The 18,999-nt window shown below is 43.1% G+C and overlaps 1 protein-coding gene across 8 annotated transcripts in view; it reads right to left on the reverse strand.

Annotated features, from left to right (window-relative positions):
• The window catches only part of RALGAPA2 (Ral GTPase activating protein catalytic subunit alpha 2), a 386,278-nt gene that overhangs the window by 10,476 nt on the left and 356,803 nt on the right, over nucleotides 1–18,999 (reverse strand). Inside the window, exons 39-40 of one of the 8 annotated variants that reach the window (XM_045833594.1) lie at nucleotides 13,280–13,319; nucleotides 6,728–10,291 (exon numbers count right to left, since the gene is read on the reverse strand). The exons of 6 other annotated variants lie outside the window; for them this stretch is intronic. In XM_045833594.1, coding sequence (XP_045689550.1) covers nucleotides 13,315–13,319 — 5 coding nt within the window. In that variant the 3' untranslated portion in view covers nucleotides 6,728–10,291; nucleotides 13,280–13,314. Of the gene's footprint in view, nucleotides 1–6,727; nucleotides 10,292–13,279; nucleotides 13,320–18,999 lie in introns of those variants that run through there. One more of the 8 variants, XM_045833592.1, reaches the window with a different exon arrangement.

The raw sequence follows: 18,999 nt of genomic DNA on the forward strand, positions 1-18,999 counted from the left end.
AGCACCATGATGTGAGCTGCACTTGTCTGGCAGGGTGATTTGGGCGTTGTTCCTGGCTTTCTAGCCTCCAAATCTTATTTGTGTGGCCCTCCTAGACAGTCTGCAAGGAAGCTTAGAGCCTTTAATAAATTATTTATCTACTTCATCTGGATAAAATGCATTTGGCTGTCTACAACTAAATACTTAGCTCTGTTGTTGAGATTAGATTATCCAGGTCAAATGCTGCTGATGAGAACTCACTTATTAATTTTGTTATTTTGAGTCGTTTGATGTCTGTCAGATCCATCCACCGGTTGTGAGAGTACTGATTTTAAATTTTATATAATGTTAATGTCACCTGGTGCAGATTTTAAAATATCTCTGCAAACTCTTTGAAATATCTTCCATCAAGAGGTAGAATGTGTGTCTGTCCTTTGAAATTGGGCAAAATTTTGTGACTTTTCCTTGAATAAAATGCAGTGTGACACTGTATGACTTCTGAGACTAGGTTAGAAAGGCCCTTCAACTTCTGCCTGGGTCTCTCTCAGGAATCTCAGTCTCCATATTGTGGGGCAGCCCATGCTACACACACAGACTACAATAGGTGTTTTGCTGACAGCCTGAGATGTGATCTTAGTCAACAGCCAGAATAGGCCCCAGACTCACAGGAGAGTAGGTGTGCACTTGAGATGATGCCAGCCCCTCTACCATGTCAGACCACCTTTGTGAGAGAGCCCAGGGGGAAACAGCCCAGCTGGGTCCCCTGCTCTCCAGAACAGTGAGAGACAGCACTACAGTGATTGTTGTTGTTTTGAGTCACTATGTTTTGGGGTGATCTGTTATATAGCAGCAGATAACTAGAACATACTTTATATTTTTAGAGTTTTTTTCTGGTTTTCAGAGTGCTTGAATGTGAATTTTTATCTTTGATTTTTCATATCAACTCTGTGTGGAAAGTATAGTACACTGATTTGGTGGTGAGAAAAATGCCTGTGGATATTGAATATCTTACCCTAGCATCACAAAACTCTCTGTCTGAGACACAGAGATCAGAACCCTGTTTCCTGGCCCCCTGGCTCAGCACTCTCCCTGTGAGGTGATGGGGTCGGGGTCAGGGTCAGGAGGAACAGGGTTTATAATCATCTCACTCACTGTGTCATTTACAACACTATTGAATATACTCCTGTATGGAAGTGACTTCTTTTCATTGTCTTCATCTCACCTTCAATACAACCATTAGGTCAGTGTTTCAGTTACTACGACTGTGAAAACAAATCACCCCAAACTAGTAGCTTAGAACAATAGTCATTTATTATAGTATTTCCTTTGTTCTGTGGGTCAAGAATTCAGAAGCAGCCTGGCTGAATGGTTTTGGCTTGGGGTCCTTTGTGATTTTGCAATTAAATGTCAGCTGGGGCTGCAGTCAGTGAAGGCTTGATTGGTGCTGGAGGATTCACTTCCAGGGTGGCTCTACCATGGTTGTAGGCTGCCACAGTTGCTTTAGTGTTCTCACCACATGGTGCCTGATGTTCTCCAGAGCAAGCGATCCAAGAGCCCATGGTAGAAGCTGCAATGCCTTTATAATCACTCTAATCTTGAAAGATGCATAACATCCCATTTTGTATTTTCTTGGTTCTATAGGTCATTTCTGAATTAGTGTAGGAGAAACCAAATAAGGGTGTGAATACAGGAGGTGATGATCACTGGGACCATGTTTGAAGCTGGCCTCCACGATCAATAGTAGTGTTATTACCTCAAATCACAAGAGTCAGAATGATTGGGACTCAAGGGCTCAAGGCCACATAGGCAGTGTGTGGCTGATATTTGAAGTCAGTATTATCTGATGCCCAGGCCTGTGCTCCTCCCCATCTACAATAAAAGGTGAACTTATTTTGATGAAGAAATTTCAAAATCAGGAAGTTTTTAATGGAAATAAACTTATGGGGTGGGCACACATGAACAGGAGGCCTAACTTTCTTTAGTCCATAAATGCCTCATTTATCATGTCTGAAATTTTGTCTTTTATTGGGTGTCCCCCTTTAAAAAAATGTTTTCTTAAGCTGCTGGGTAATTTAATGAGTTCCATTATACAAACATGGGAAGACGTGGATCCTAGCTTTGCTTTTTTTTAATAGACTTCCAAAGCTGATTTTATAGAATTCTGAAGTGAATAAATAGTCCATTATGGCTAAAATTACATAAACTGTCTAAATCATTTCAATTTTGAGAATTATCTTAAATTAAAGCAGCAGGATGTCAGGCTAAGGTGCGATGGTGTTTATTGCAGGTGCATTTGTTATAACATACATTGGAAATCACAGATGGGATGAGATAAGAAAGGTACATCTTTATTAAGGGGTAATATGCAACTATTAAAAAGAACACATTAGAGGGGAGGGATGCCCATTGTATACTATAAAGTTTAAAAAGGAAGTTAAAGAATAATGTGCATTGTTCAATGCTATTTTTATAAAAAAGAAAACATTGTATCTTTGCGTGTGTTTGCATTAATCTGGAAAGCAGGATAGAAGAATATTCTTTTGAATAACCAGCTTATCTGGAGAGTAGGGTGGTGGCAATGTGGAATGGGAGCGGATCATTAGTTTTAGGGAAAAAAAGTACAGAATACCTGGTTAAAGCACACATCTATACTTTAGCTCTTTCCTTAAAATCTTAATGGTAATTAGTAAGTAAATCTTCCCTGATTAAGAGAAGCTATTGTTTTAAGTTTTCTTTTTGGCAGTGTGCCCTCTTCTTCAGGTCAAAATGGTTTCAGGGGCTTACTTTTCCTGGTGTCTAAAATGAAGATGATACGATTTCCCTGAAGGAAGGCTACAGAAATAACTGTTTCTAGGGGCCCATAATTAGGCATCAACATGGAGGACAAGATGTGGTGACACATTTTAAAGGGAGGAGATGATGCCATTAATGTGCAGCCTCACTGGTTTAAATTGTACACGAGAAATTTGCTTGAAATGCTCTGCAGGTGAGGGAAGGAGATGAGTTATTGAAGCCCTTCCCTTGCACTTAGCCCGGTGCCCATTTCTTAGTTAATATTGATTAAAACTACTCACCTCCACCATCTGAGGAGCATAATGCAGACCCTGGATATTCATGGGAAAAAGCTTTTCTCTGCCAGGCTATTTTCTGGAGTCAAAAACATCTTTTCAGGAGCCATAATAGCAAGCCCCTTCCCACTTCACACTCTCAGTGAGAGGCACACTCCACTTTTCAGACCCCCAGGACCTCCAGTCAAGGTGGAAACTGATGAGTGTGACCTCTTTATATAAAACATTCTCTGTCAAACCCAGCAAGCATTTTGTTAAAGGGAAAGGTGGGACATCTAAGTGGAAGATTAAAAATTATACCTGGATACATAAAGAAGAGTACTCCTGTCCCGGGGAGAATTTATTCATTTAGTCTTTATTTTCTAAAATAATGTTTCAAATTGAATTTTCAATCACCTGAACAATATCCTCTGATAGCTGAGGCAGGAATAAGTTGGTGTGAATGTCTGAAAAAATCTGGTCAGTGTTTTTCATGCCAGACATGGTAGAGAAGAAAGGTACGAACAAGAACTTCCTAATTTCTCCTTTCCTGTGTAAGAGGCATAATTTTTCAAATATTTCTTAACATGACAGCTTGTTATAAATTCTCATCCCCTTCATATAATTCAATTTAACTTGGGATAGTGAAGACTTAGGTATTAAAATTTTTAATTTATAATTTTAACAATGAAAAAGAACCAATATCCAATTCCAGCAAATTCTTTTCTATTACCCAGAAATAAAGTATAATTTCAGAGTTCCTGCTGGCTTCTTTGCTGTTTGATTTTTTTGGAGGGTGCATTTGAGAGTGTATCTGGGGCAGAGAGAATAGTACTATTATTTAAAATGCTCCTGAATCTCTTGAGGTGTCAGCTGTTTTGTCATTTATCTTGTGAAGATGTGGTTTAAACTGTGGTAGACAGCAAGCTACAGATCTGTGACCTCAGTGTTAGGAGCAAGTCTTTCTACTCCACTCAAGGTGAGGTCTTGGGGTATGTAAGACAGTTTTATCTTTAGCTTTTTTCTCTCAAATTCCTGAGACATAAAACTTTTTTCAAGAGACAACCAACATAAAATCGTGGCCGGACTGCAGCAAGTGCTAAATTACTTTGAGGACCTGGGTATGCAGAGAACAGAAGGAAACCTTCTGGAGTGTGGCAGGCCTGCCCACATTCAGCATCAGCAGCATGTGCAGCCTGCTTCTGCTCTGGGTTCTTCACCTCAACATCTATTTCTGAGATCTGAAGACATTAGCACTTTGTATTTCCAGGGTCATAGAGAAAAATCAACTCCAGCGTCCTCTTCTTTGCCCATAGAGAGAATAGGTAAGAGTCACCTGGTAAAACAAGTTCCCCAATGCTGGTGCCCCTGGTGGTCCATGCAGCACCTGGTCCAGGAGAGGGTCAGAGTGGTTTCATACTTGGTCCTAGGGAAACCTTCACAGTGGCCAAAAGGAACATGGAAACAAACTATCCCTGCACTGGTTAAGAATGGTGACTACTGCTAAATGGGTGTGTTGTCAAGAAATGGGGCCCATGACACTCAGCTCCGGCCTGGAGCTCCACCTTCCAGTTGTGTGAGTCCACTGAGCGAATGGCCTATTTCAGTAATTGTAGAGGATGTGGTTGGGGCATGGGCAAGGATCAGTGCTTCAGGTAAACCGGGATGATGTTTACTTTGTGTTCCGTTTTCATGAACTTTGCTTTTTGAATTGAAAAATGAAATGCAATTAAAAACATTTCCATTTATAAAATGAAAAGCAAAGGGTAATAGTTACTCTTGACATAAATTGTTTAATAAATCAGAGTGGCCTCAATTTAGTTTATACACACATGCAGGAGCATAACACTAGCTTGAATGTGTACAGAAGTGAATAAATACAAAGGTCTGAGTTGCACTGCAGAGAGAGACTCTCTAGTGCAGCAAACAAAAATGTTCAGAATTTTTTTTCTGGAATACTTAGAGAATTTTACTATGGCCAGGGGGTAACTTAAGGGTATCATTATTATATTAAATTCTGGCACTTAGCAAAAGTCAAGAAAGGCTGAGGTCATTATTTGTAGCAATGGTCCTTTGGGAACCACTAGAAGTTAAGTCTTTTTGGAATTTTGCTGAAGGTCTGACATGACCTGGCCTAAGATTTGATGTATATTTTTTAAAGATGAATGGAATCACTTTAGGAAGTATGATGACTAGAACCCTTCAATCTTTTTTGTATAAATAAGACAATAAATTGCTTTTCAAATGACTGTCATAACAATATCACTTGAAATTCAAAGGACTATTTCCAGATCTAAAAAAAAATCCATAAATTATCCTGGAGGGAATTGGGGCCATCTGTAAAGTGGAATCAGTAGAAGGGGCAGGACACTACACTGAACAGTTGTAGATAAGCCTGCTGCTCCCTAAAAAGTCTTCCCCGATGTTCCCTGTACTCCAGGGTGCACAAATGAGACAGGAGGTAAGGGCTGCCCAAAGCATCACAACAGGGCTGGTCTAAGCTGCAACCAGAATCTATCTGCAGGTCAGAATCCTGGGGTATAAGGGAAGGCTTTAAAAATACCAGTGCTGGGGTTCTATCCAGATACTCAGAGCTGGTGGACCAGAATCAAGGTGGGACAAGGGGCACAACCGCACAGCAGGGCTGGGAGGAACCACTGCTTCTAAAACTCGGCATCAAGCCCTGGCTGGTGCAGCTCAGTGGACTGAGCATGGGACTGTGAACCAAAGGGTCACTGATTCGATTCCCAGTCTAGGATACATGCCTGGTGCGGGCCAGTTCCCCAGTAGGGGGCATGGGAGAGGCAACCACGCACTGATGTTCCTCTCTCTCTCTTTCTCCCTCCCTCCCCCACTCTCTAAAAATAAATAAAATCTTAAAAAAAGGGCAACATTAAAAAAAAAGACCTCTGCATCAAGCTTCATTCTATGAAGAGCCTAGTATTAAAAGCATGACATACCTTTAAGGTATGCTCTTATCATCAGTCAAAAGCTAAAAAAAACAAATTGATTCAGGCTCTCTTTGGCTCACAACCAGGACCCATTTTGAAGTCATAGAAATGTCTTATAAGTAATAGGTACTCATAAATATTTGCTAAATGAGCAAATGGATGGTTTTTAGAGAGCTCGATTGTACAATGTCCTGCAAGTTCACTGCTGTCCAGAGCACAGGAGCAGCTTAGAATATAGGCAAAGACCACTTGGTTGGGCCATTAGAACATGATGGTTGTAGTCTTGAGGCAGGTCCATAAACATGACTTCAGCCACAGCAACAGAGGACATTATTACATGCTCATCAGGGCCTGAGCCTTTAGACCTCTGGAAGGGTGGCTCATGCAGAGGGCCACCTGGAGAAATGTTGAGGGTCCCGTGGGCCTTGATACAAATCGCAGGAGATATAGACTTGGCTATTTATTTGTGAAGAGGAGATGAATTTAAATCCATGAGATTGATGATGCTTAGACTCAAATACTCATTTGAGTGGTCTTAGCATACCATGTTATGAACTCAGAGGTCAATTTTTCATTGGGTAGGTGCTGGCTGCTATTTTGAATAAATCTTTAGGCTTTGATTTAGAAACAAAAAGCTTTTGAACTACTTTTCTGGTAAAAATGCAAACCATCTTTTGTTAAATGCTAGGATAAACTTCACTTTCCTACAGATGACAATAAAAACAAACAAAAAAACATATGGCACATAAGTGCTGTATTTCTATTTTATTAAATCATCATAGTAAATCATAATTAAGAAGAAAAAGAGGGTAGACCAGAGAGTCGTGGTGGTTACCTGTGGAGCTGTGTGCTTCTCTGGGTGTGGCACATCTCTGTGCAGTGACCTGGCACAACATATACACATGCCTGTACAGGTGTGTTACACAAAAACATCTCTATCACCTGGATGTAAACCCAGATGTGAGCATTCAGAAAATTAAATAAGAGCAAAATAAAAATCAAATGACATGCTGTAACTTAATTATGATATTCCTTATTTACAAGGACTAAATATTGTAGGCCTGCAAGCATTCAATTAATGTGTATGTTATACATAGATATTGAGTGCAACTAAAAGGATGGTTGTTTATGGTTAACTTCCCTTCATATGCAGACACTCCCCTTCAGTAGACATAAAGGTAGCATAGTTACATGGAAGACATCACAGTAAGTTTCAAAGAACCCCCTTGAGCCTCCAGATGATACAAATATAACAGTACATGGAGCAGTTGTTTGCACAGGACGAAATTCAGGAAGATGCAATGTGATTGTACTGCTATGGGCCCAGGTGATCTTGTTTGTAAGGCTAAGGATCTGATCTGTTAGCCCCTCTCACAAAATGAAGGCTGAACCCCCTCCACCTCCCCGTGGATTTTTAGGAACTGCAGGCTTAATTGCATGAAGACACTGTGACAGTCATTTACCCAAGCTAAATTTCCTCACTTCTGGCTACTTAAGATTTTACTATATTTAAAGGAGTCATCATTTTGTGGCATTACTATTTTTTTAGGTACAAAACCTACTCAGTGAGACTGTAAAACATGAGTGCAGAGAAGGAAACCACGATGGCCCTGTGTGGAAGCCTGTGAGTCTTATCGATTTTGGGCCAATTAAGGGCCACTTTTGTTTACAGATGGCTGACCTACTAATATGACTCAGGTGGGACCCCACCGGATGAGTGACCCTTAGCAATTTAGTTGAAAGGCATTAATTACAAAAGCACAATATTTGCTTTTCTAAGTAAAAAAAAAATTTCAATTGTCCACCTCAAATTACAAAAATGATTCAAGTCCCGATGATTGCAAGCAAACCTGGTTGCCAGATCCCCAGCTTCTCCATTCCAAGTCTCCAAATGAAACTCGGTACTAAGAATAGTGGGCTCGGGAAAAGCTCTAGTGGCAAAACTGCTGGTTGTAATTTGGGGTCACAGACTTGCCAAAATCATTAGGGATGACAGAAAGGTCTTTGCTACCTACAACTGAGTTTGCCACTGCAGGGTGAGAAGGATTGGTTCCTGGAGGTAAAATGGAATCATGGAGCAGAAGTCCAGGGGAGTTCAGTATGACTCCCAAGTTCCAACACTTCAACTAAATCCAAGAATTCTGCACCAGGGATTTGTAGAATCTTAAGAAATGTTCTAAAATCTTGGAGATTCTAGAATGTTGTAGATTCATGTAGAAATGTTCTAGACACTACTTCCCAACAGAGTCTCCATGGGACTCTGGAGCCCAGCAACAAGCACTGCCTTTCCTGGAAAGAACAAGGTTTGGCTATTTTGTATATATGAAACAAAGCAACTCAACAGCAGTCTCGAGTGTGAGTGATGGGGCAAACCAAGCCCACCAGAAAGCCCAAATCATTAAAAAGGTGTGTGTGTGGGAGGAGAACATAAACTCCTGATATTTGCTGAGACAACAGAAAATGCTGTGACTTCCAGTCACCCTTTATATTGTCCATTCAGCCCCAATGAGTGAACAAATCCCTGTTTACAGAACGGCACAAAATGATTAAGACCATGTATTCTACTTTGGGGCATCCCCCATCCTCTCATACACAGATATGTTTAAGCTGCTTCTGTCTGGTGGGCCTGGGCATTAAGCCCCACCTGCAATCTCCTACAAAGCAAAAAAAACAAATTCTCTTTAGAACTATAAGGTCCACCCTTCTAATAGGAAAGACTTCCACAATCCCCTTTCACTTGTCCCAAAAGGCAGTCTTGCTCTTGGGTCTGCTCTTTTCTCTTCAAAGGTCAGGTACCAGCCAAACCAGCTGGATGGTTGATAGAAAGAACTGACTGGTTAGTGAAAATGGCTTCACTGACACTCTCAAGTAGGCTCTGAGGGCTCACAGAAAGGTTACCTAAGTGGGCTGGGGCAACACACATGGGTGCAGAGCAGACGGACACAGAGGAGCAGAGGGCAGAGGAGAGAGGGAAAATACCCACGCACGGCTGACCTTTTTTCAGACTAGGGCCTCTCCTAGTGGCTGTCTTCCCCCCACACCCCCAAATTCTGAGCCAGCAGCTTACTCTACTCTGGACCTGTGTGTCTAAAATGACCTTACAAGACAAAGACTGCAGTGGGTGGTAGGGCAGAACTCCACACTGAGATAGGCCAAGACCTAGGTGAGAAGCAGAGGTCTTCCCTGTTGACTGATTTCTCTGTCTCTGACACCCTCAGACACCCAGCAAGGGTGCTGGGAAAGTGCCAGAAGAGGCAGAGCTTTTCACTGGTTTTCCTTTTCTTTTTTTTTAAATAGGGTCATTATGCATCCCTCAGAGCCAAATGACTGAAAAGCATAATCAAACCCTTGCTTGGAATCTGTCACCCTAAAGCTCTGTATGATGGGAAATATCCCTACGGCCCCTGCCATGGTCTTCTCTAGGCAGTGGGCAGGAGAGCACAATTCCAGGGGAAGCTCTTGGAGGCAGATGGACATTGCAGGGTGCCTGTTTCAATCTAGCACCTGAGCTGGCATGCTCCTTGACTGGTGCTGTGCTGAGAGGGGCCTTAGAAGCTTCCTGACCTACAGAGCTTTCACAGGAACAGGACCCCGAATTTCAAGAAACATCTGAGTGCTCTGTGATAGGAGTATCATTGTCATGACCTGGAGTGCCTCCAGCATGGTCAGGAAAACATCTAAGCTAGTGGGCATCAGTCACCAGGTGGAAAAACACTTACCAACTGAGGTAAAATGTCTCCTGGGCAAAAGACCCTAGGGAAAGCCAATTTCCCTGATGATGAAATTTTTGAGTAAACCATACATTCTAACATGAGACCTAGCAAAATCAATGCAGAGAAAATTCCTCAAACAATTTGACCGTTGTTTTGCCAGCCCCTCTGTGAATCATGCTTGGGTCAATGAGAAGAAACAATATAGGGCACAGAAATCAGCTATCCTGTGCCCCTCCCTGAAAGCCTGGAATCTTCTGCTGTCTCTGCCTGGAGCAGCCACACTAATGTCTACATGATGGTGGGTATGTCTGTGTTTGTTGGTGACTTTTTCTTTTCTTCTTTTGAAGCTCAAGGTTCATGAGGTTTCTGGGCAATACAACAGTGCCTAGTTTGGAAGTCCAACCTGCAACATTCCAGTGGGATTTGTCTTTAACTTCGGAAGTCCATTAATGGAAGGTTTGCTGAGGGCACTAGCACAACTACCATGTTTCCAGAGTGTCTGGGTTTGGAGGTTTCTGGGTGAGGATAGTGGGGGAGTCTCAACCATCTACTCCTTGCCAAGAGCGCTGTGAGGCAGGCACTCAGGCTGGTGGCCAGGGCCCTGCAAAAGAAGCAGAGAAAGACTGAGTCATGGCACCAAGTGAGGCCCTTGTGGGCCCAGATACAAACAAGGAGGGTAGGTGGCACTCAGAAGAAATGGATCCACATCCCTAGGAAGGGGTTTGATGACTTCCCAGTGCTGTGAGTGCTGGATGTTTGCTGAGTCAATCAAATGAATGCCTTTCCTCTGGGCTTTCCTGAAGCATAAAAGAAACCATGAATCTTTTTGAAATTAACTGAGCCTTACTGGTCCAATCCCAAAGTGAAGAATGAAGAGAAAAGGTATCTGATTACAGTAAAGGGAGGAGGCGCCAATAAAACAGCACTGTCCAGAGTCAATGAGAAAACAAGTAAAACTTCACAGGGCACTCTGTGGTTCCCTGTCTGTGATTCTGGCTCCAGTTCTTATTTACATATTGATATTGAATACTAATTAATACTTACATATTAATATATTACAGGAGTTACAACTCAATTATTCCCCAAAGGGTCTGAGATGAGAGGTCAGGACTAAATTGCTTGTCTGAATGGGTTCAGATGAGCAAACTGCTATTTAACATTGGAGGGAAAGGGAGTAAAGGGAGTAGTGTGGCTGCAGCACTCCCCTTCCCCTGGCCTGTGGGAACATGCTCAGAGGAATACAGGAATGTCTGCTGCAATACTCAGCCACTGTTGCTGGTGCAGTCTGGTCTCCTCAGGGCAGTTCTGTGGGTGAGAGGATCATTTCATCACCCTGCTTCCCCTCACAGTCTATTTTTAAACCCTGCTTCATTATACCCAGGTTTCCGGAACAAGCCTCAAAAGCAAGCTTCTATACTCCCAAGATGCTTCACTTCCAGGGATTTGGCCTTTGAAATTTTTATTATTATCGGCATTTGAAATTAATTTATGGAAGTTATCTGACAGAATCTGTTTTCATATTCTGACCTTATGTTATTGTTTCTAGGAAGAGCCTCTAAAATCAATACTTGCGACCATGGTTAGACCTGAGGAGGCCATCTCCCCAGTGGGTTGGGGCTCCCTCACAGGGGCTTTCTCCACTCCTCTGCTCCTGGTGAGGTCAAGAGGAGAGGGAACATCCTGGGCCTCTCTATTGTCATCTTTAAAAACAGGCTGCTTCTGACAAAGACAACAGCTATACTGTCATCTATGACAGAGATTGCACTCTCTGTCAGCAGGCATCTCTGTCCCTTTGTAGTTGGAGGTGGGGACCTGCATTTAATCCCATATAATGTTCCATTTTGAAATGCCTTCACTTCAAATTCCTTAACATTTCACATTGGGAGAGGGAAGCAAAAACAAACAAAAAAAAGTGAATGAAAGAGAAAGTAATGTTCAAAGATAGGATATTAAGTAAAAGAAAAATATAGAACCCCTCCACTCCCACCCAGGGAGGGCAGAGGTAGACAGAGTGATGCCAACTCTGAACAGCTGCATGGACCGCTGTAGCAAAGTGGCCTTTGAACTTCTGTCTGAAAGCAGTGGCCCCAATAGCTGAGGGCAAGGGGTAGGCCACCTCCAAGCTGCAGCCCGAATCACAGTGCCCCCCTGCATTCCTCTGGTCCCCAACTTTCTGCTGGTATATCCTCAGCCTGCAATGGCTTCTGCAATGCCCACCGCACCCCATGATTGATGGGGAGGTGACAGCTGTGGAATGAGCAGGCGGGCCACAAAAGGGACAATTCAACACACTCAGCCTCCTCCTGCTGAAAACTGGGGGGTGGGGGGGATGGTAGTTCCTATTTAAAGGATACTTGAGCCCCACTTACCGCTTCTGTGTAAGAAGCATGAGAATACACATGAATATGGTGGTCCCAGAAAATCAAGAATTTTGCATGAAGCCCCCAGTGCTGGAGGGAATTGTACTCCCCTGGTCTGCCTGGCCTGTCATGAGCACCTGAGTTTTGTGGCTGATGTTGCCTCTAGAACCTGATGTGAGGGAGCCTAGTTTGAGACCATTCCAGGACTGGGTCAAACCACTGGCTGAGGGAAAAGAAAGGGCAGTTGGGTTAGAGGGTCAGCTAGCTGTGATAGTGGCTGCTTGAGTGGCTTGTAGATATAACAGCCCCTGCCTGGTGGGGGAGAGTGGTGTTTTGGATAAACCAAAAATCTGAGCCAGAACATCCCACTTCCACATTTATTGAGACAGTGATTGGTGTCTGTGCCATGTGTCCCACTCTCGCAATGCTGTTAATGAAAGACAGCTTGATGTTCTCCATGTCATCATCATCTCACATCCCTTCCACCTGTCAGCCCATGAACTGGTATAGCCAGGCCACCTGCAGAGGGTTTTCAGCCAGCCCCGAATCTATGGATGTGGCTCTCTGTCAGTGCACACGGGGAAGGACCTGGACTAAGACAAACAGCAGAGGTCAGCAGAGGCGGCAGCACTTGTAGTGCTTGCCCTGTCCTCTGGGTCCTAAACCTCGAGATCCCCTGGTTCTCCACCCTTTTTTCCCCTCAGCTTTTGTCTGCTCTTCCTCCCCTATCTGTTCTATTCACCAGCCCCCTGGACAACACGCCTTCCTGAGCTGAGGCCTTGGAGGCTCTGATTAAGGCAAGAGGTCAAAGGCTGGCCCAGCACATGCTGTGTCTTAGGCTGTGTCTTAGTCTTATCAGCCCATCTCAAGATCTTGCTCCTCCAGGCTTGGGCAACTAAAAGGGGGGCAGCTCTGAGTCCACTGGTTCCCCGAGGCTCCCAACACAATAGGGCAGGAAACAAAGACATTTTCTGGGACAGCAGGTGTTGATGTCAGATTCCACCCAGAGTGCAAGAACAGAAGAAAGGCGAGGCTGAGTTCCCTCAGCAGCACAGACATGCAGGGGCAGAAGTGTGGGCAGAGCCCTTGGGAAGGGAGGTAGGAGCAGTAGGAAGGGGAGGGCACATTTCAGTGAGGTGTTAGCCATGGAAGGAGGTCTGTTAGTGAATTTACATACTTGTCCCCAAGAGCAGGGTGGTTGGGGAAATCTGCTGAAGTGTTGGTCTTACCTTGCTCAAATACTGCAATGAGACCTTTATGTATTTTAATCTGAAGGTAAAGAACATAAAATCAAATGAATACAGCCAGCACACCCATAACCCAACTTGATAATGAACACAGTGCTAATAATACATTTATTCTTGAGCTTCCTGAGTACTGTCACAGTCTTAGAGATCATTAGGAATTGAAAATTCACTTAAAATTCGACTTGGCAGGACAGAATTATAGCTGCTGTCACATTTATAAATGTGAAATGAAGGAGACATTAGCATTCCTAGGATGTATAAAGCAGATGTTATTGGGAACCTTAGAGACACTAGGCAGTACTCACCACTGTATCCTTTTTCTTGCTGCCCAATATTTCCAGATGGATTTGTTGTAAAATATAGTCAAAGATAAGAGTTTCTGAGACAAATATTTGGAATTCAGTGGAGGACCTAAAAAAATCGATACCCTCCAAGTGTGTGTGCGTGCGAGTTTACATATCTCTAAGTTTCCTTTTCCATGTTTCTGAGTTGTACGCAGTGTGTTAATTCAGTATTAGTGTCACCTGTGATTGACAGTCCCCAGAAAATAAGCACCAGGCATGCTGTGCACAGGGCAACTCGGGAAGGGGACTCTGTAATGGTGAAATTGGACCATATGTTTGCCCTCACTCGAAGAGCAGCAGGATCTCAGCAGTCATGCCTAGTCAGAGAGGGGACCTAAACTTTTCTGTAATTTGTGACAGGTTTTCTCAATTAGCCCATCTTATTTCCTACATGGGTTTTTCTTAGCAAATGCTGCCTCTTTCTGCATCCAGTCCATTGCTCTGCACCCCCAACCCTCAAATGCTCTTGAATTTAGCATCACTGGACCACAATCAAATCCAGACAAAGGACATTTATCAGTGACACAGGCTGCTGTCTGAGTGGTCACATTTGTAAACTTGGACTGTCTACTGACCACGCCTGCCAAGGTTGGCACAGTGAACACGGCTAGTCTCTAAGACTAGTGGTTCAGATGCCATTGGAACAACCATTGACATACTTTTAAATGGGGTTCTTTTCTAATCTATTGATGAAAATCTATTGCTCCCAACAAAAAGTCATTTGGGGTTAGGAATTTTAGGATAAATAACCAGTTGTGGTGATCCAGCATCATTCTGTCTTACCTGATTTCCAACCACTGTTAACTACTCCTTCTTACCACAGTGATTGTGCTTGAGGGCACAAGAAGTTCTTGGGAGGTGTTAATTGCTGGTAACAGAGTAGAATGTTTTCTGTGGGTCCTCTAGATAATGTGGTTATTAAATTTCCTATTTCTGCCCCAGTACACTGTGCTGTGGGGCCATTTCCTGTCACAGAAAACACCCACACGTAATACCTCTCTTCATGTGTCTTCCTTGAGCTGAGGCCGTCCAGTTTGTCCAGGCACCATGCCATGGAACTTCTCCAGGGTGAGCAAAGGGGGTCTCACGGAGAAGCTCCTTGATCTCTCTCCCCTGCAGCCCTCTCGGCCCTCGCTATGCTGGGCATAGGGACGCCCGATTGGTAGAAACCAAGAAAACAGATGGTGCAGCTAACAATGGAGGCTTGTTTGTAATTGCTGATGAGGACTGGTTTGCATCTCTCCCCACTGTGTCCCCAGATGCAGCCTGGTGTGGTGTGCTGCACCAAAAAGAATGTCTCAATAACCTCCAATCCATGGTTAAGTTAAGGAGATGCAAAGGCAAAGACAGTTGGGGGCTACCTTAATTATTCTATGGGGCTACAATATCACTTGCCCTTGACACACAGGTAATGCTACCAAAGGGCAGAGGCCTGCACTTAGAACATATGTGTTGGCTGTCAGCTTCCTGATACATCCCTGAGGGTGAGCATAAGGTAGCAAGTCTCCTGGGCAGGCTGGAAGGCACCAGAAGAGAGCACTATGCTTGGAGATGAGGGGCAGAAAGATAAAAGGCATGTGATGTTTGGCATATGGGGGAAAGACACAAAGCATAATTATTTCATCCTTTCATCACTGGCTATCTGATATGTGTCAGGTGCTGTTCTAGGCTCTGGGCTATAGCAGTGAAGAAAGCAGATGAAGCCCTTACCTCTGGAGCTTTGGTGGAGGAGTTACTGGCATGTATTCTAATGAGGCAATGTCACCCCCTGGGAGGCAAAAGTATCTCACTCCTTATGTGCATAAAGCCCAGAAATAAGTACAGTAAATAAACAAATAGGATTTCTGTGGTGTTTCGGGAAGGGGACAAATTAGGAAATAAAAATGTCTCAAAAGCTTCCATGGTGGGGCAATAATGAAAAAAAAATAGATTGAGAGACACTGTTTTATGGGGTTAATATATCTTAAACATAATATTTTTTTAACAGTTAGGGGTGCTGGGAATCAAGAATTGGCCCTGCTCACACCTAAAAACAGCTGGGCAGGGCCTTTCTGGGGAGAGCCCTTCAGGTGTAACTCATATGCCAGTGAGCCACTCAGGGGCTCAGACAGAACAGGAGCCCAGAGAATCTAGAAGCCACTTTTAGAAAAAGATGCCTTACTTCTTTGGGCTCGCATGACTTCTCTGATACTTGGGATATCAACAAGGACTTAACTGAGCAAAAAAGGAAAAAAGGACTCATGATGTGGACAAGTGTGGTGATTGCTGGGGGGGGCATAAGGGTATAAAGAAACTAAATAATAATGAAAAATATACAATAAAGATTAAAAAAACACAGGAAATAATCTTGATTGAAGATTTTCTGTGTTCCATAAAGTTCTGTGTCATGGAGGCTCTTGCAGAGCTGCAGGGTCTTCTGTGGCATGTTTTCTCTGCTGTACTCACTGGGAGCAAAAGAGCAAGGTCTTAAACCAAGCTTCTCATCTCCAAGGAAAGTGCCATCCAGGACTGTCACCTGGGATAAGCTGGACAGGGTGGGACAAGAGAAGTGGCTGCCTCTCTTTGGGTTCTTGTTACTGAACAGTGTGGAAAATGATGAACTGGTTAAAGATGATTAGGAAAGGGAATGATTTTGAGAGCTGGCATGGATGAGAGAGAGAACAGTGGACCAGAGTTTCAGCTTTAGGAGAGTGCTAAATATCCTCCCAGCAGTAAGGCAGACAGCAAGGGAGATCAGAGAGCTGTCTGGGTTATTCAGACCCTTCGGAATGGCTCTGAGGAAGGGAACAGGTGCAGCCACGGAAGGGATAAGCGTACACACTCAACTCAACACTGGCAACCCAAGATCAGTGGGAATTAGCCAGCCTAATTAACATTTCCAAATGGCCCAAGAATGGCTTCCAGTATTTCCAACCTGTGGCAGTGGCCCTGGGCTCAGCTTCCTCTTTTTGGTTGTTGGTCTTGCCCATCCACTTTGTTTTTGAAGCAGAAAGCTAGGACAGCTGGACCAAATGTGGACAGGCAGATAGAGTGTATGTGTAATGTGCCTGCACATGCATAAGCACTTGTGCAGTCAGGGACTAAGCAAGCATGGGGAACATCCATGAAAAAACTTTCCTGATATTTTTCTCTTCCCCTTCCACACTATAATATACTCTTATAGATATAGAACTAAGATTAAGTAGATTATAAATTTAAAATTAAATCCTGTTGTCAACTTTCTTGATAGGCCCTCCTGAAGAAAGAGGTTTCCAGACCCCCTCACTATCTCACAGAACACCAAAATTTCAGTTGCATCTGACCAAAGTGATGGCTATTCATTTTACCAGATTTAATTCACATTTTAAAACAAAAAAACACTACCAAAATGTTTATAGCAGCAATATTCATAAATAGGTAAAAAATGGAAACAGCTGACATTTCCATCAACTGATGAAAAATCAAAATGTGGTCTACTTTTACAATAGACAATAAAAAGAAGTGAAATACTGATACAGGCTATAACTTTGATGAACATTGAGAATATGCTAAGTGAAAGAAGCCAGTGACCAAAGACCACATACTGTATGATTCCACTCATGTGAAATGTCTAGCAGAGGCAGATTCATGGAGACAGAAAATAGGCTTGGGTTGCTTAGGGTTGGGGGTGTGGGATAGGGTGAATGAGAACTGACTACCAGAGGGTTTTTTTTTTTTATGAGGGATAAAAATGTTCTAAAATTACATTGTGGTGATGGTTGTACAACCTTGTGAATGTATGAAAAACTGAACTGTATACTTGAAATGGCTAAATTGAACGGTATATGAATTATATCCCAATAATGCTATTTTTAAAAAGGGAAAAATAACATAGAGGTAGTCTGGGTAGCTACTGCTAGTATTTTTCCAAAAGTGACACAACAGAAGTGGCTCTGAGTTCCAGGGGAAAACAAACACCCTATGAACACCCAAGGAGGCAGAGGGCTGGAGCAGCTAAGCAGCTGCCCCCAGCAACATTTCTCCTGTGCTGCACTAAACACTCATCTGTCTTCAAGGCAAAGAAAATGGGGCCACCGTCAGATGACACACTACCCTTCTTCAAGGTCATCTTTCAGGTTTATTCTAACTTGCCTTCATCTGTCTTGTAAAAAGTCAGGTGTGGCCTTGGGCAGCAAGGTGGGACTGCAGTGTGAGTTTCCCCAGGACACACTGGGATTTTCTATGCAGCATAGGAGTGTATTTTAAATTCCTAATAATCAATAGCTCAAGAAAATGTAGCAGTTAAATTTGTGGTGACTTGTAGGAGAACAATGAGTTCTAATTATTTGAGGAAATATTAAAGAAGCAATGGAACTAACTTAGTTTCATTGATAAAAGCTGTCCTATTGTTTCCAGACATTCAGGAAGCTATTTTGGCTCATAATTAAGATATTTTCTATGTGTGAATTGTTCCTATGGTGCTCCATTTACATTATAACAGGAAATATGTTGGTTAACTTTTTGTCAACTTTTCAGTTACCTGTGCCAAAGTGGGTGTGCATTTGTCATATATTCTATAAAGTAGTCCTTTCTGCCTCTGGAGAGGAACCTTTTGCTTTTGCCACTAAAGAGCTCATCCTCTCCTTGCCATTGTTTTTTTCTCCACAAGCAGGGGTCCTGTCAGAGTGGGACACAATGAGTCTTGTTTGAGCGTAGAAACTTAAGCACTTGTGCCCTGGCCTTGATATGACCAGCCACTTGATAATGAAAAGAAAAAAAAACAATACAAAAAACCCTCCTCAGTTCAAAACTGCCAAAGAGATAAATCTTGCTCTACTGAGGGCAGATTGTGGGGGCAGTGTGCATTAAAATTGTAAATCTCCACACAAATGCAAGGAGCTATTACTGCTCATAGTTTGTTTTGGAGACCATTTTTACAAGAGTGAAACAGTGCCAAGGAACCTCACTCTCAAACCCTAGCTCTTCTGGATAATTGTGAATCATTTTAAGTCTCTTCAAGCAATGTTCTGTGTACCAGAGATACTCATCTACCAGGATTCTTCATGCCAGCTCACTGGTTGAAGACCACCAAGTTCTGGAATGAGTCTGAAGGATCTTCAGGAGTGGGGGATATGCGACTGCTCTTCTTTTCACCTTCTTCCTTCCACCACACAAATCTTCCCCCTACAAAGAGCTGGTGTCACTGTGCTCCCTTTACCTGCTCAGTCTTGGTCAGGGGCTGCCTTCTGTGGCACTGGGGTGAGGTGTCATCACTGGACCTCTCTAGTGGGCCCATAGGGAATGTTCAGGGGGAACATCTCTGAAATTGCCACATGTTCATTCATTAGTCAAACATGCCTGATATGTGCCAAGGAATAGAAATATTTAGTCTCCCTGCCA

Source organism: Phyllostomus hastatus, unplaced genomic scaffold, assembly GCF_019186645.2.
Source record: "Phyllostomus hastatus isolate PE091 unplaced genomic scaffold, TTU_PhHast_1.1 phas_contig_17, whole genome shotgun sequence".
Lineage (NCBI taxonomy): Eukaryota > Metazoa > Chordata > Mammalia > Chiroptera > Phyllostomidae > Phyllostomus > Phyllostomus hastatus.